At 39.7% G+C, this 18,331-nt stretch overlaps 1 protein-coding gene across 1 annotated transcript in view; it reads left to right on the top strand.

The window, feature by feature from the left end:
• CAMK1D (calcium/calmodulin dependent protein kinase ID) overlaps nucleotides 1-18,331 on the top strand; it is a 422,171-nt gene that overhangs the window by 368,585 nt on the left and 35,255 nt on the right. Inside the window, exons 4-5 of the mRNA XM_082254375.1 lie at nucleotides 15,586-15,724; nucleotides 15,868-15,994. Of these exons, the coding sequence (XP_082110501.1) occupies nucleotides 15,586-15,724; nucleotides 15,868-15,994 (266 nt within the window). The remainder of the gene's footprint in view (nucleotides 1-15,585; nucleotides 15,725-15,867; nucleotides 15,995-18,331) is intronic.

The following is an 18,331-nucleotide window of genomic DNA, read 5'->3' on the forward strand; positions in this document are numbered from 1 at the left end:
TTTAATATCCAATTTTTAATTTTTTCTAATTTGACCAGTGATAGCTTTAAACAAGAGCAAATTGTATTCTCCAATTTGTTTTGTTTATCACAACACTATAATTATATGTCTGGTAAGAAAAAAAAAAAAAAAAAAGATCACAAAGTGCTCTATACAAATGAATTAAAATTATTTTTCTTACTTTTTTATTTTTTAATACAGTGATATGAAAGAATGAACAAAATTAGCAAACTAAAACATTAAAAAAGATTTGCATGAACTGTTATACAAAGAAAAATGAGAAACAATAGAAAACAGCTGGCAGCAGGTCCCAGCAGAGACATGCACGGGGGCGTACACATTGGTGAGCACACTAAGCAGGCATTGTAGCATGTACTATAATTGGCATAGGCAGCAAGGCTGGTATACAGTCAGATTTATACAGTGCCTACTGTACCTAGATTGCAACCTCTACTGTCAAACTGACAACAGCATCTATTGGTGGCATGCCTGGCATTCTACTTATTACAGAACACAGTACTGATGAGATGGTTGGCAGGTGAAACTCTTGAGCACTGGGGTAAATCCAGGGGATTGACATTCCCAGAAGTGTCGATTTCATAAGAAGGGGATTAATCAGCACTGGAGTGGTATTGGGCAGCGTGAGCAACCAAAGAAGTTGTATTCCTTTGCTTTTAAAGGGGTCACCTTAAAATGACCCTTGCTTCAACCAAACCCTGAAACATAACTGTACCCCTAAAATAAACTACAGTTAATCTGATCCTAACCCTTATCCTCACCCTGACCTTTACCCTAACCCTAAACCATACCTCTTAGGAGTCTATTTTTATAACATATCCCATGCGAACGTCTCAGCATTCGCACAGCCATCTTGAATAATCACTGTGTCTAATATGTTTATTTGCTATGATCATCAGCTCCATCCAGTGGGCATAATGCAGTATTTTCCTGAAATATCTCAATCAAGGAAATACTGCATTATGGCCACTTGATGGAGCTGATGATCATAGAAAATAAACATATTTGTTTAATGTTTATTTTACTTATTTTTCATTCATTTTATTTTTTTAACGTTGCTGGAATTATTTGTGACAGTTGTACTAACGCATGAGCATTTGTAAAATGTATAATAATATTATTGTCACACCTGTAGGCCATTTGGGTCCCCTGAGAAGCAAGGCCGGAAAACTTCTAGTTAGCAACCTCCACATCCTGGCTTGTTGCTAGGACATGAAAATTGTTTTTTTTCACTCCTGCAGTGCTGGCAGTATGAATCCAGTGGTTTTCATGTTCTAGTCCAGTTTTTATGTTTAATAAATATATTTAAGTATTATATATTCATATTTATATAATAATAAAATAATTGCATTTCCATGTTCTGTGTACTGTGGAAGACCAGATATAGTGAATGCAGGGTTCTGGGTTTCATAACACTTTAACCAGTTCGGACCAGAAGGATTTGCCCCCTTAACGACAAGGCCATTTTTTGTGATTCGGCATTGCGTTAATTTAACGGACAATTGCGCAGTCGTGAGACGTTGTACCCAAATAATATTGATGTCCTTTTTTTTCCCACAAATAGAGTTTTATTTTGTGGTATTTGATCACTTGTGTGATTTTTATTTTTTGCGCTATAAACAAAAAAAATGAGCGACAATTCTGAAAAAAATCAATATTTTTCACTTTCTACTATATAACATTCCCCCCCCCCCCCAAAAAAAAAAAAATCTAAATTTTTCATCCTTTTGGGCCAATTTGTATTCTGCTACATATTTTTGGTAAAAAAAAAAAAAAAAACGCAATAAGCGTATTTTGATTGGTTCGCATCTACAAACTAGGGGAAAGATTTATGTAATTTTTATTTATTTATTTTTACTAGTAATGGCGGCGATCTGCGATTTTTAGAGGGACTGCGATATTGCGGCGGACAACTCAGACCCCTAACTGCCATTTTTTACACTTTTAGGGGGACCAGTGACATTACTACAGTAATCAGTGCCAAAAATATGCACTGTTATGGTACTAATAACACTGGCAGGGAAGGGGTTAACCTGGGGGTGATCAAAGGGTTAAATGTGAGCCTCGGGGAGCGTTTTCCAACTGTGGGGGGAGGGACTTGTGGAATGATCATAGAGACCTGGGATCCTATATAGATGGATCACAGGTGCTCTATGAGCATTTCAGAAAGAAGAATGGTCAGCTGTGTTTACAACAGCTGACCGTCCTTCTCTCTCAGTGGGGAGCAATTGCGGGTGCCCAGCGGCAATCGCAGCCACCAGTCCCATGGATCGGCATCCCCGCTGCCTAGTGGGGGTGGAAGCGTTACCCAGCACCACGTGCGGGACTGACACAGGACTATGTCAATTCGCGCAACCGAGCAAGCCTGCCGCAGTAAAATTGCGGGGGGCGGTTGGCAAGTGGTTAAGTAGTGATCTAGGTATGCGGTAATAATGGAATATGTACTGGGTGCCTGCTCCCTAACAACCAGTAACGGTCATGCTTATTAAGAGCAGGAGGCCCCCATGTTCTTAACAACCGTTGAGTCATCAGCTGTCAGCGGGGTTCCCTGCTGACAGTTAAATGTAAAAAAAAGAATGGGGGCATGCTGGGTCGGTGACATCTCTGGATGGCCCTACCCCTTCGTTTTTTAAGAACTGTCAGATGGTGGAGTGGGCAGGCGGCGGGAGCCATTGTCTAGGGGGACATTTTTTTATTTTTGTTTTTTCAATAAAGGACTTGTCAAATACTGTGTACTGTCTGGGCCTGCTTTGGATTTTAGGGGGGGCACTCCATTTTTTTTTCTTAATTCTTCATTACCGGCATTTTTATTTTTTTTTTTTACATTTAGCTGTCAGCAGGTAAGCCCTCTAAAAGCTAATGACTTATTGGTTGTTAAGGATGCAGCAACCGTCCACTCCTTAACAACCGTAACAGTTACTGGTGCTGCCTGCTACTTAACAATGCGGTATTTACTCATGGTAATAAATAGGCCAGCTACTGCCAGGTGTTAAATTGCCGCATGTTTTCACTAATAAAATACCTCATGACTTCATTAAATAACTCATGCAGTATTTTGGTAGCGTTTTTTTGTGAATGCTCAAAAACTTTTTAGAAAAACACTGAGTGGTATCTTACTGCATACCTGGATGTGGAAGGATACTGCTTTGTGAATGGAGCCCAGTGGAACAATAGCTAACCAGAGGTAAACAATAAATAAATCAAAATCAATTTGGCTTGCAGAATGACCATAAATATTAATATCTCTGCTGCATGTAACACATGTACCCCATACCTACGCTGCAGACCTCAGAAATCGAGTTGCACACTTTTACCAGTGACAGATGTTCATAGCCTTAGGGAAGTCTTTTTTTTTTTTTCTTCTTCTTCTTTTTTTTGTACAGAGATGCTACTAGTTTCTTAGCCACTGGCAAAAGACACAGACTGCTTTTTAAAAAATAAATGAAATAAGAAAATATATAAATATATAAAACTCTGGTGATTGTGCTCCCCCTACTGAAAAGCTTCGGAAGTACAGACACTCAATAATATGTCTGGCTGCATAGTTAGGTAATCCTGCATCAAAGTGCTCTAATTATTATTTAAAAAGTAATGTGACTGTTTTTATGTTTTGAATAACAAATTATGTATATACATGCATTGCAGTTAGCAAAAACAAAGTGTATTCTTTTTTTATCTGACACTAATCAATTTAGCATTGAAGCATACCATATTCTGTTCCAAGTAAGGTGTGCTTACTTTTCCCAATTGTTTTCATGTAAGTGGTAAGCACATTTATAAAGCAGTAATAAGCTTCTGTAATTTAAAACACATGCACCTACAGTAAATATGTGAAGAATGACATATTCCTGGCTTCATAAATAGGCTTCTTAGTGCTACATTGAATTTAACCACTTGCCTTCTGTGCACTTAAACACCCTTCCCATCCAGGCCAATTTTCAGCTTTCAGCGCTGTCACACTTTGAATGACAATTGCGCGGTCATGCTACACTGTACCCATTTTAAATTTTTATCATTTTTTTCACACAAATAGAGCTTTCTTTTGGTGGTATTTAATCATCTCTGGGTTTTTTATTTTTTACAAAAAAAAAAGAATAAAGACAAAAAATTTTGAAAAAAAAAAAAGTTTTTCTTATTTTCTGCGAGTAAATTTTGAAAATAAATTTTTCTCCTTCACTGATGTGCGCTGATGAGGCGGCACTGATCGGCACTGATAGGCTGCACTGATGAGGTGGCACTTATGGGCACTGATGAGGTGGCACTTATGGGCACTGATGAGGTGGCACTTATGGGCACTGATGAGGAGGTACTAATATGCCGCACTGATGAGCACTGATAGGCGGCACTGATAGGCGGCACTGAGAGGCGGCACTGATAGGCGGCACTGATGAGCACTGATAGGCGGCACTGCTGGGCACTGATAGGCGGCACTGCTGGGCACTGAGAGGCGGCACTGCTGGGCACTGACAGGTGGCACTGCTGGGCACTGACAGGTGGCACTGCTGGGCACTGAGAGGCGGCACTGATGGGCACTGATAGGCGGCACTGATGGGCACTGGCGGATGGCACTGGACACCGACGGGTGGCACTGATGAGCGGCACTGATGGGCAGCACCATCAGTGCCCACACTCAGTGCCCATAGTGCTGCCAGTCAGTGCTCATCAGTGCCTAGATGAGCAGGCACTGATGGGCACTGACTAGAAGCACTATGGGCACTGATTGTGGGCATTGATGGGGGGCACTGATGGCGGGCACTGTGGGCACTGATGGGGGGGCACTGTGTGTGTGTTTTTTACCTTGTGTAATCAGGGCACTGGTGATCAGTGCCCTGATTACATGTCTCTGTGTCCCCGGCGGCTAACGGCTCCCCCTCCTTCCTCACACTGCAGGCTCCGTGTGAGGAAGGAGCGCCGGCGATGAGAGATGATCTCATATGTTTACATATGAGATCATCGCTCATTGGACGGCCAGATCACGTGGTGAATGGCCGCTGTGATTGGCCATTCACCACGATCTGTGATCGGCCGTGTCCAAGGGACACGGCCGACACAGATTTTCCCCGCAGCGCGCTCGCGGGAGCGCGCTGGGGGCGTGTCACTGGGAGGCCGTTTAAAAACGGCCTCCCGAAAATTCGAGTCCGCGCTGCAGCCGTATATAGGCTGTAGCGCGGACGGGGGGTGGTTAAAAAGGTGGCCATTAAGTCCTTATGTAATATGCAAAATCTCGCAACCTTCAAAATTTTAGCATGACAAAGAAAAGCTAATAAAAATCTGACTCTTATATTCCATTAAACATAGATCTCCCTTTGCAAATATTTTGGGGAACATGGAGTGCGACTTGTCATGCGACTTTGGGGTCCAAAGTCACATGACTTGTCGCAGATATGTGAATGGGGCCTAATTGAACAAGCTGAAGTGAGATGCTGGTTGGCTACCATGCACAGCTACACCAGATTTTGCACTCTTTAGTTTTAGTAAATCAACTACAATATGTTTGGGGATAAAGTCTTCATTCCCGTAATGTAGGCCCTCCATCTACCATGGCCGATAAGATTACCCTTAATATCTACTAAGGTGTATTCATTGGACAGGTGTTAGTTGGAGTCTGAGGCTTAGTTTAGGGGTGATGTTTTTGATGTTACAGAATTTCAATACTGCATTGACTCCTATGTATTGGAAGATCATTAATTTGCAATGCCCCTTTCCTTGACTTAAAGTTATTTATACAGCTATAGTAATGGGCACTGTATAAATACCTTTGAAAAAGTATTTATCAAAGTGAAAATATAAAGGTAGATGTACCATACATACTCTATATTGTCATAAGTATTGGGGCGTCTGCCTTTACACGCACATGACCTTTAATGGCATCCCAGTCTTAGTCCGTATGGTTCAATATTGAGTTGGCCCACCCTTTGCAGCTTCAACTCTTCTGGGAAGGTTGTCCACAAGGTTTAGGAGTGTGTGTATGGAAATGTTTGACCATTCTTCCAGAAGCGCATTTGTGAGGTCAGACACTGATGTTGGACAAGAAGGCCTGGCTTGCCGTCTCTGCTCTAATTCATCCCAAAGGTGTTCTAATGAGTTGAGATCAGGACTCTGTTCATGCCAGCCAAATTCCTCCACCCCAAACTCCCTCACTCCCAACTTAGTTGGAACAGTTTGGGGATGGCCCCTTCCTGTTCCAACATGACTACGCACCAGTGCACAAAGCAAGGTCCCTAAAGACATGGATGAGAGAGTTTGGGGTGGAGGAACTTGACTGGCCTGCACAGAGTCCTGAACTCAAGCTGATAGAACACCTTTGGGATGAATTATTGTGGAGACTACGAGCCGGGCCTTCTCGTTCAACATCAGTGCCTGACCTCACAAATGCGCTTCTGTAAGAAAGGTCAAACATTCCAATAGACACACTCCTAAACCTTGTGGACAGCCTTCCCATGAGTGGAAGCTGTTATAGCTGCAAGGAGTGGGGCAACTTAATATTGAACACTATGGACTAAGACTGGGATACCATTAAAGTTCTTGTATGTGTAAAGGCAGGTGTCCCAATACTTTTGACAATATAGTGTATGTTTAAATATGTAATATACTGATCGCCATTGCAGTGGACATTTCAAATAGCTACAGACATGTAAAATTCACTTAACTGAAGTAATTATAGATGGATTCTGGTGTATGCTTTGCTTTTAACACCGTTTATTGAATAAGTCAGCAGACCTATATGTTAGAGATACCTACAATGTACATTGCCGCTAACTGTCCCCGATTTCTATGGGCCGCCTTTAGTTTTGAAGTGTTGTCAGTGTACATTATGACTGTGTAATGTCCATAAATTGAAACTATAAAAACCCTGTTGTGTTAAAATAAGTTCTTGCTTTTTATTTATTTTGTACGGGATGTTCAAGTCATTTTTTTATTTGTGTAAATGTCCAAAGAAAATATACTCCAATTTAAATGGGTATGTTGTGATCCACAGTTCTGTTAGGCAGGCATGAATCAAAAAGCTTTGACATGTATACTGAGCTACTGCATTTACTCTGGTTATACCATGCATTTCAATAACAAGGCAATTAAACCAGCAGATGGCTCCCTAATGTTTTGTAATATACTTGGGAGAAATAAAGGAGCCAAAGTCAATTTAACTTCTATAAAGACGTAGGTTTGGTCCCAGAATCACGATTTAACAAGTTGTGCTTTTATAGAAAAAGTAAAAAAAGGCGTAGTGGTGTTGTGTAGGTTTTTATATTATTTTAGGTCACATAATGAAATATTAGTTGCTTCATATTCGATCAACTCATCATTGTTGGAATATCATATTAGATCTGCTCTTTCCTTTGCTAATACTTTATTTTAGTATTAAATAAAGAACCTGTAAATCTGGAATAAGATGGACAGGCTTACTACAATGAAATACATTACCATTGGTAACCAAACCCGAGATCAATGCAGAGCTGTCATCATTTGAATTGTAACATTTATGTACTCTGAATTTTAGATGACATAAGAGTTTCATTGCAAAGAGTTTGGGCCTTGCCAGCATTGGCTGGGATAGGATACCAATGTAGTGTAGTGGTAAAGCCATATTTACTATAGCAGTGCATCCATTCACCAGCACATTTCCACTACCAGGCCCAACACTTCACCCCTCATTCTCTTTGGCTGAGACAGATACCGATTCAAAGGATAGGCCATTGGCTTCAAGAAGAGGTAAGTCTAATACATTTTCACAGCTACTTTCTCGCAACTTTGAGGCAGACAACTTCAGGGCATACAGTCTCTCACAGGTAGTGGATATAAGCACTTTCCCAGGTCAGGCAATCTTCCTGTCCTGCCCCCAATTGCAGTCCAATTTAGGGTATTAGGAAATCCCCATGTATTCCCTATCTGGTGCTTCATATTCGATCAACTCATCATTGTTGGAACATCATATTAGATCTGCTCTTTCCTTTGCTAATACTTAATTTCAGTATTAAATAAAGAAACTGTAAATCTGGAATAAGATGGACAGGCTTACCACAATGAAATATATTACCAGTGGTAACCAAACCCAAGATCAATGCAGAGCTGTCATCATTTGAATTGTAACATTTATGTACTCTGAATTTTAGATGACATAAGAGTTTCATTGCAAAGAGTTTGGGCCTTGCCAGCATTGGCTGGGATAGGATACCAATGTAGTGTAGTGGTAAAGCCATATTTACTATAGCAGTGCATCCATTCACCAGCACATTTCCACTACCAGGCCCAACACTTCACCCCTCATTCTCTTTGGCTGAGACAGATACCGATTCAAAGGATAGGCCATTGGCTTCAAGAAGAGGTAAGTCTAATACATTTTCACAGCTACTTTCTCGCAACTTTGAGGCAGACAACTTCAGGGTATACAGTCTCTCACAGGTAGTGGATATAGTCACTTTCCCAGGTCAGGCAATCTTCCTGTCCTGCCCCCAATTCCAGTCCAATTTAGGGAATTAGGAATTCCCCATGTATTCCCTATCTGGTGCTTCATATTCGATCAACTCATTACTGTTGGAACATCATATTAGATCTGCTCTTTCCTTTGCTAATACTTAATTTCAGTATTAGATAAAGACCTTGTAAATCTGGAATAAGATAGACAGGCTTACTACAATGAAATATGTTATGGGTGGTGACCAAACCTGAGATCAATGTCTCCAGTTTTTTAGAAAAAAAAATGCAAACCTTGAAGAGCTGTCATCATTTAAATTGTAACATTTATGTACTCTGAATTTTAGATAACGTAAGAGTTTCATTGCAAAGAGTTTGGGCCTTGCCAGCATTGGCTTGGATGGGATACCAATGTAGTACAGTGGTAAAGCCATATTTACTATAGCAGTGCTTGAAGACTTGTTTCTCTGAAGATATGTCAGATTCTTATGCTACCTGCCTGCAATTACTGTCTAGTGAGGGCTCTGGAGGCACCTTTCACTTTGGTGAAGTGTTCCTATAACTTCACCTGCCAGTGGAAATGTTTAATAGGGACAACTACTTTGGAACTACACTGGGAAAGTGTTGCACCACTTTAAATGCAAAAAACGACATGGCTAAAAAGATTGTAACAAAACAAAACATCTGGTAGAATGGTATTGATGGTCCATGTCACCGACACAGCGGGATATCTCTTCTTGTTCCAGGAGCAGCTGTAACATTTTGTGTTTCCCTTTGCTTTGTGCCCTGGTGACAGTGGCCTCCATGTGGCCGTTAGAACATGGGCACAACACTTCATTCCCAGGTACCTCGAACAGGCCTCTTGCCCTAATTTCACATTTGTGGCAGTCCCTGCTCCCAGAAGGAGCCAAATATGTATCCATTCACCAGCATATTTCAACTACCACGCCCAACACTTCACCCCTCATTCTCTCTGGCTGAGACAGATACCAGATCAAAGGCTAGGCCATTGGTCTCAAGAAGACTAATGCATTTTCACAGCTACTCTCTCGCAACTTTTAGGCAGACAACTTCAGCTTCTCACCAATTCTGGTAGTGGATATCAGCACTATTCCAGATCAGTCAATCTTACTGTCCTGCTCCCCAATCCTGTCCAATTTAGGGTACTAGGAACTCTTCATGTATTCTCCATCCGGTGAATACCAAACGCTGGAAACTCTACATCTCTGCTGAAAGGGCCCCACCATGTCTCATTGGGTCCAGCCTCCGAGTCTAACTCCTGTCTCCTTAGACTGTCTGCGCAAGCTTTCTCTTTCTAAGGCTGGCCATACACTATACAATTTTCTTGTTCAACTTTCCTTTAGATTTACCAAAACCATGTAATATAGGGTCAAACCTAAACACTTTCAATTTGTATGCAGTCAGGCAGGCCCTTGCACTACATAGTTTAAGCTAAATCTAAAGGAAATTGAATAAGAAAATTGTATAGTGTATGGCCAGCCTTAGTGACTCAACCCACTAAATATATATTAGGCCAAGCTGGGAATTGTACTGACACTCCCTTACAACCAGAACAAATTTTGAGTGTGATTCTTCCCAGATGTCACCCAGATTACAGTAAAAACCTAACATAGATACTAATGTTTCTCCATTCAAAACCTAGAATTCATCTCTTACCAATCTCACTGCATTTAAGAAAATATGTTTAATTGCTATTCATTTTTAATCTTAAACTAAACATATACTAAAAGCATTTCACTGTGTCAAATGTTATAGATTGACTCATTAAGCCTAATCAAGATATATGCCAATCTGCTGCTGGCCATAAATATTGCATGGTTATACAATCAACTACGTTTGATAAAAATTTAACAGAAATTCAAATGTGTGTGGGCTCACATAGGAGCCAATGTATTCATAACATCTAGATGAGGTTATATTACACAGTGATTAGATTGGTTGGAATGGTATTTATTAGATATAAGCAGATTGGTTTTCTAATGATAAGTAGCATACAATCTCCTCTTTCAATCAATTTCTGTACATTTTGATATTTTTTATTTATTGCCAGTCAACCCAAGCTAAGGCAGGGGCTTTGCAAGGTAATTTTAATCTTCTGCTATTTGCAGATTTAATCACTTGCTGGTAGTTTCCTCATTTTGCATTAGGAGAATAAAATATACCATAATAAGGGATGGAATATTGCTCTACATTTTCTGAGTACCGTTGAGAGACCAGATAGTTGGAGGCAGTGATCCACATGAGTTGTCATAATAGCCATGATCTTCAGTATGTCTGCATAAAAGTGTAGTTTCATGTGGTTGCAGGTTGCTTTTTATTTTTTGTAAATTAAAATGAAGTTTTACAGCAGACTGTACAAGCATTTTGTAGTGATCACCTTAACCACTTAAGCCCTGGAAGATTTTACCCCCTTTCTGACCAGGGGGTATTTTGCGATTCGGCACTGCGTGACTTTAACGGACAATTGCGCGGTCGTGCGACGCTGTACCTAAACTAATTTGACGTCCTTTTTTTCCCACAAACAGAGCTTTCTTTTGGTGGTATTTGATCACCTGTGCGATTTTTTGATCATGCGCTATAATCAAAAAAAGAGCAACAATTTTGCAAAAATAACAATATTTTTCACATTTTTTTATATGAAATTCCCCCCAAAAAAATGTAAAAATCAAATTTTTTTTACATTTTTGGCCAATTTGTTTTCTGCTACCTATGTTTGGTAAAACAAATCACAATAAGTGTATTTTGATTGGTTTGGGCAAAAGTTATTGCGTTTACTAACTAAGGGAAAGATTTTTGTCATTTTTGTTGTTTTTTTTTTAACGAGTAATGGCGGCGATCTGCGATTTTTTTTGCGGGACTGCGACATTGCGGCGGACAGAACGGACCCTTGACTGACATTTTTGACACTTTTGGGGGTACCAGTGACATTACTACAGTAATCAGTGCTAACTGCAGGGATGTGGCTGTGTGTGTAACAGCACAGATCAACAGAGTCAGTGCTTTTACACAGGGAAGAATGACAGGCGGCTTTGTTTACACTAGCCGCCTGCCTTTCTCCCTTCACAGCGGACGATCGTGAGTGAGTGTCACACGCACGGAGGTGTCCGTGAACGAGCCGAGGCGGGAGCGTGCCCGCTATTGGCTCCCAGGCTAGTGACGTACCGGTACGTCACTTTGCCTGGCCGGGGCCGACCGCCGCAGTATATGTACTTGCGGCGGTCGGCAACCGGTTAACATATACATTGTCAAAATATGTTTAAAGTAAAACTACAACATTTTATCTGAAATAAATAACCTCTCAACATTGGTTCTTTGAAGATTGTATTGTGCCCCAGATTTTGATTACCTGTAATTTTATTGCAAATTCTGATCACAAGGTTCTAATTACTGCTACTCGTGGTCAAAGTCCAAAGGGTGTGGTAGGCTGGGTTATCCACACTCCCCATAATTTCTAGTAGCCCATCAAATTATTTAAATTTAGATTGTAAACTACATGAGCAGGGCCCTCCTATTCCTTCTGTATTTAACTGTATTGAAATTGTACTATCCCCTTTTTATTGTAAAGTGTGGTTTAAACTGTTGGTGCTATATAAATCCTGTATAAAAATAATAATAAAATAATTTAAAGCGTAACTCCACTTTTGTTGAGAAAAAAAAACATTCCCCTCTGGGTGATCTCTGTACATTGTAGGGATTTTAACCAACTTTCTTGCAGATTCCTACCTATTGGTATTCTGAAGAAATCATTGTTTTTTTTTTCCTCTGTGCCTCTGTGCCGAGTGGGTCAAATGGCAGTGGTTATCTATCAGCTGTGGCAACTGCAGGGCTCTAATGAGGAAATCTGCGAGGCCTGCATCCCTTTAGACGTTTTCCTATTAAGAGTATCTCACCAAAAATGACATTTTTGTTGCAGGGGATGCCAGAAATCTGACATGTATCTTAGGCATACTTCTGGGAAAATTGGTGAGCCAATCACACAAGCAGAAAATTATGTTTCTGGGGTGTGGTCAGTACACATTCTGTGTACAGAACAGCTCCAGGAAGCCATATTGTATTGCATTTTCAGTATATTACAACAGCTGCAGATTGAAAAGGAAAGATCATTTTTAATAACATTCAATTAAAATATGATTTGTGTCGCAATTGTATTCTATATTGTTTTTTCTTTATTTGCTGATTTTTTTCCCCCACGGGAGTTGAGTTACCCTTTAAAGCATGTGATGTTACTGCATCACAGAAAATCCAGACCATGCAAATGGAGCTACTGGGCTCTTGTGGCAATGCGCTTAAACATTGCCCCCCGAAAAGAGGAAGTTGGGCGTTAATTCATTTCATTGGCCAGAATTATTCTCCCCATTAAAATTAGTTAATGCTCAAGTGCTAAACGTGCCTAAAAGTTAATGTATGTTTACACCTGTTAAGCATTTCTTTGCCACAATGCTGCTGCTCCTGGATGCACTGACAGTAGGGTTTTTTTTCTGTCTGCCTATAAACGTCCCTGTTAAACACCCTCTAAACACCTCTAAATGCCCATGTGTGCATTGACTCATAGGCTAACATACATGGGTGTTTAGAGGCAGAAAAAAAACCCACCAGAAACCTCTAACAGCAGCCTTAAAAACATCCAGTGTGCACGAGGGCCGAACAGGGATTTAAAGGTAAATAAAGACAGTCACTTATCTTGACTCTGTGCACATTGGCGTAAAAATCTCTGCTTCTACAGGAGTTTCGTGTTCTGCCTGTAGAAGCAGCTCAATGTTATCCAATGCGTCTATGCACATTACACAACAATTACAAGCATATTTTGACCTCAACATTTAGAGGCAAGAAAAAAAAAAACCTTCTGGTTTGCGTTCCTGATTGGAGGCTACTGGAAGAAAAAACGCAAAACTCTCCTTATTTTAATGTATATGAATTTCATGATATAGGATTTTATTTGATTTTTACACATCCACCAAAATTAGAACTTGATTGTTTGATTATATAAATATTTTAGTATATTTAACCTTCTTAGCGGTATTCCTGAGCGTGGCTCGGGGTTAAATTTCAGAGCCAAAAGCGGTAACCCCAAGCCACACTCGGGGTACCGCCAGAAGCATCGCTAGATCCTGTAAAAGAGGTTACTTACCTTGTCACCGGGATCCAGCGATGTGTCTCGGCGGTGTCTCGCGGTGGATCTTCCTCCCGATCGTCTCCGTGCCCCGGCTTCCGTCTCCTGCGACGTGACATTCGTAGGGGGGTGGAACCGGCGGCAAATTCAGATGTAAAAACACACCAAACACACTGATACCATTCAAAATAAAAAAAAAATCATATTAGTTTGCCCCCCAGTGCCCTTTCCTGCAGTTTTACTGTACTTTTTATGTAAATATATATATATACGGTATATATATATACATATATATACGTGTATATATATATATATATATATACATATATATATATATACATGTGTATATATATATGTATATATATATATATATATACGTAATTCTTGTGAATGAGCAGCCCAAACCAACTGTGTACATTATATATATATATATATATATATATATATATATATATATATACGTATATATATATATATATATATATATACAGTAAAACCTTGGTTTGAGAGTAACTTAGTTTAAGAGCGCTTTGCAAGACAAGCAAAATTTTCAAATAAATTTTGACTTGATATTCAAGCGATGTCTTGATATACAAGTAGCGTCATGTCACAGCTGAGTATAAAAGTTGCTAAATGTTGTACCTTCATTAAATTTAACCATATTACTACACTTAGAGGCGCCTCTCTTCTCTTTGATACCCTGTAGCTCCTGCTGGATTTTGCTTCCCCTTGTGGAAGCGGCTATTTGTGGATGGACATTTTATGGTTACACAACCTATCACAATGCTATAATCTTTTTATATGGACTATAAATTGAAGGATTTATGAATAAATGGTTGTGGAACGAATCATCTGAGTTTCCATTATTTCTTATGAGGAAATTCGCTTTGATATAAGAGTGCTTTGGATTACAAGCATGCTTCCGGAACGAATTATGCTCGCAATCCAAGGTTTTACTGTATATATATATATATATATATATATATATATATATATATATATATAAAATAAATGTATACAGTTGGTTTGGGCTGCTCATTCACAAGAATTACATGCAAAATAATGGTACCGCTTTCAGCACCTAAAATCCAAAAGAATCATACCGCCAGGGAGGTTAATCAACATATTAGAAATCAGTGGAATTATTTATCAATTGATTTATTAACTTTATTTATCACTGAGTCACCTTATACTACACAAAACCTTTGACGCACGGTACTTCCCCCCATTTATCTCATATCTGTAATTGTGAGGTTAACAGCAATAGTACCAGCGGCATTGAGGGTACATATATTCACTCACCTACAGGACAGCGCGAGAATCACACCCCCTTATATATGATCTCCTAAACTCATCTAAACTTTGTACAAAAAAATCCTCCATATGAGTTTTTTTCAGTCCAGTGTGCATGGAGCCCTAATGCCTAATTACATGTTTGTTTTTTTTGTTCTACTTTAATATTTTTCTAAAATTTTAAATCAGATTCACAGAGAAATAAGATGGCTGAGATTGGTACTAGTGGTGAAGTCAAGGTTATGGCTATTTTTATTTCTTTCAATCCCATGTTATAACTCTATTGTTGCTGGACGTCAAATGCCAGGAATGATGGATTAAAAAGTATATTGTAAAGAGAGTTGCAGTAATGAAAAACAAAAGTATATTTCAGGCAGTTACAGCTATATAGCTATTTGATTGTTTCATTTTTGCCACTAAACAGAGGATTTTATTGCATGTGCTATGTCTTTATTCCTTTGCGACAAATTCCATTTTAACTATCAGACTAGATAAAAGAGTGTTCCATTTATTGCCCATGTCCTGCCTGTATATTACCAACACACTTCAATAAATACCAATCAATTATGTAGGTAATAAATGGTTAATGGCAAAGGGATGGAAACAAAGTTTAACTTCTGACATAATATGATAAGATTCTATAATGGTATATCATTTATACTTTGGAATTATCCAAACAGAATGAAACATTTATGTATGCTTGTTATTCATTTTGAATGTTTGTTTCACAGAGTTTCTGGAGGAGAGCTCTTTGACCGAATTGTGGAAAAAGGATTTTACACTGAAAAAGATGCAAGCACGCTAATCCGACAGGTGTTAGATGCTGTTTTCTACCTTCACAGACTTGGAATTGTACATAGGGATCTGAAAGTGAGTAAAAACATTGATACCTTGTGCTTTTATGGCTGTTACTCCCTACTGGATTCATCATGTTCTAAATTGTGAAGGGATCAGATCTCATGTGGACCAGTTACACTCTCACGTGATTTCTTTTTATGTTCTTTCCTGTCTAGCCTGAGAATCTGCTGTATTATAGTCAAGAAGGAGAATCAAAAATTATGATCAGCGATTTTGGTCTTTCCAAGATGGAAGGTAAAGGAGATGTGATGTCAACAGCCTGTGGAACCCCTGGGTATGTTGGTAAGTGACAGCACAATAATGTATTGAACGAATACTGAGATCTTAGTGGGAGCCATTAAAAAAAAATGATGAATTCCAAAACCACCATATCTATGTTTACTTCCCTGTCCCAAAGTGCATTACGTCTTGGTGACATATTAGAAGATCATGAGACACAAAGATTTATTTAACAATATGGCGCCATTGCAGCCTGGAGGAGTTTCCTGCTGTCACTGAGTGAAACGAACTGTCCACTGTTTGACATCTGAGTCCTTCTCAAAGAATCAGATTACTCTGATTATTGTATTATTTTTAGTTTTTAACTTGGTTATAAAAAAGGCATGGACATTTTTTATTATTATCAACAGACTGCCTCCGTGCTGAGCTCTTGCAGTTCTTAAAGTGGAGTTCCACCCAAAAATGGAACTTCCGCTTTAAGGCCTCCTGACCCCCTAATATGCCACATTTGGCATTTAGTTTTTTTTTTTAGGGGGGGGGGGCGTGTAACTAGTTTTGACAGGCCCACTTCCGCTCGGACCGCCCTTTCTCCCTGTAATCTTCTGGGGCACGTCACAGGTCCCATAGGATTGCCCGTCCACTCAGGACATGGGCAGCGCGACTCGTGCATGAAACGTGTATGAAGCATGTGAAGCCGCAAGCTGTCATAGCCGTATGCCCACACTAGAGATGCCACCCCCCCTGGGGAGAAGAGGGAGAGAACTGAAGCTCCCGTCAGCCGCATAGCTTGACCGTGAGACAGGTGAGCATGTGTTTGATAAAAATCAGCAGCTACACTTTTTGTAGCTGCTGACATTTAATAAACACAAAAATGGGTGGAACTCTGCTTTAAAGTCTTAAAGTGGACCTTTCAGGAACTTTACAAATCTGCACAAATAAATTACTGACATGTCACTCTGTACAGCAACAGGATAATAGAAAAAAAAGTTTCACATCTTTAAATCAAAAGCATTTGTTAAGCTATGATAAATTGATTTTGCCTGGTGTGAGATAATATCATCAATCTGCTGCAGGTAAAAGAAAGCATTTTTTCAGTCACCCCTCACCCAGTGATCATACTGCACATTGTAACTTTGTAGTAAGCTACAAGATGAGAGTGTGCAGTGGGTGGTTGATCTGTAGCAGACATTTGTGAAAGCTGCTAAGAACTGCACAGGCGCCAGGATATAAATGCTTGTGTGATCTCTAAGCTTGCATCTCAGTCCAGGAAGCAGATGCTGATCCTGGATGGTGCTTGAATAAAGATATTTTATGTCTGTCCTTTTGGAAAGAAAAGAAGATGAAGGCATTGAAAAGCAAGTGCTGTAATCCGTGTGATACACTTATGTATTACTTAGCATGCATGCACTTAACATAAAACATGCAGTGCCAGAAAAAGAATTTGTTTGCAATCAAAATAAAAAGGATAAACTATATTGTCAAAAGTATTGGGATGCCTGCCTTTACATGCACATGAACTTTAACGGCATCCCAGTCTTAGTCAGTTCAATATTGAGTTTGCTCACCCTTTGCAACTATAACAGCTTCAACTCTTGTGGGAAGGCTATCCACAAGATTTAGGAGTGTGTCTATGGGAATGTTTGACCATTCTTCCAGAAGCGCATTTTTGAGGTCAGGCTCTGATGTTGGACGAGATGGCATGGCTCACAGTCTCTGCTTTAATTCATCCCAAAGGTGTTTTGTCGGGTTGAGATGCAGGTCAGTCAAGTTTCTCCACCCTAAACTTGCTCATCCATTTCTTTATGGACCTTTCTTGGTACAAGGTCCATAAAGACAAGGATGAGCGAGTTTGGGGTGGAGGAACTTGACTGGTCAGTACAGAGTCCTGATCTCAACCCGATAGAACACCTTTGGGATGAATTAGAGTGAATTAGAGTTAAAGCTGTTATAGCTGCAAAGGGTGGGCCAACTCAATATTAAACCCTATGGACTAAGACTGGGATGCCATTAAAGTTCATGTGTGTGTAAAGGCAGGCGTCCCAATACTTTTGGTAATATATTATACATCTACCAAATCAGTTGAAAACATATACAAGAGAAACCCAGCATTTGTGGTAGGATACAGCTTAAAATGCTTTTATTTAGTTTACCATACATGTACTGAAGTATACTCACTAGAGGCCAGGCCCCATGAACACTAAGCAATTAGCCCTGAAATATGGGGCTTCGGCAGTGTTAGGGAATTTTGAACCAGACGGCTAGATTGAGTCCCTATGAATATTCGGGAACACATACAGACACACAGGAGGGCAAAAGTCAAAGCATGTTCGTTTATTTTAGGAAATGTCCCGAGCATATATATAGTTAGAACAACAGAAAAATAGATTTCGCAATAAGGGG

This window comes from Pelophylax lessonae, assembly GCF_965119305.1.
Source record: "Pelophylax lessonae genome assembly, chromosome: 4".
Classification (NCBI taxonomy): domain Eukaryota; kingdom Metazoa; phylum Chordata; class Amphibia; order Anura; family Ranidae; genus Pelophylax; species Pelophylax lessonae.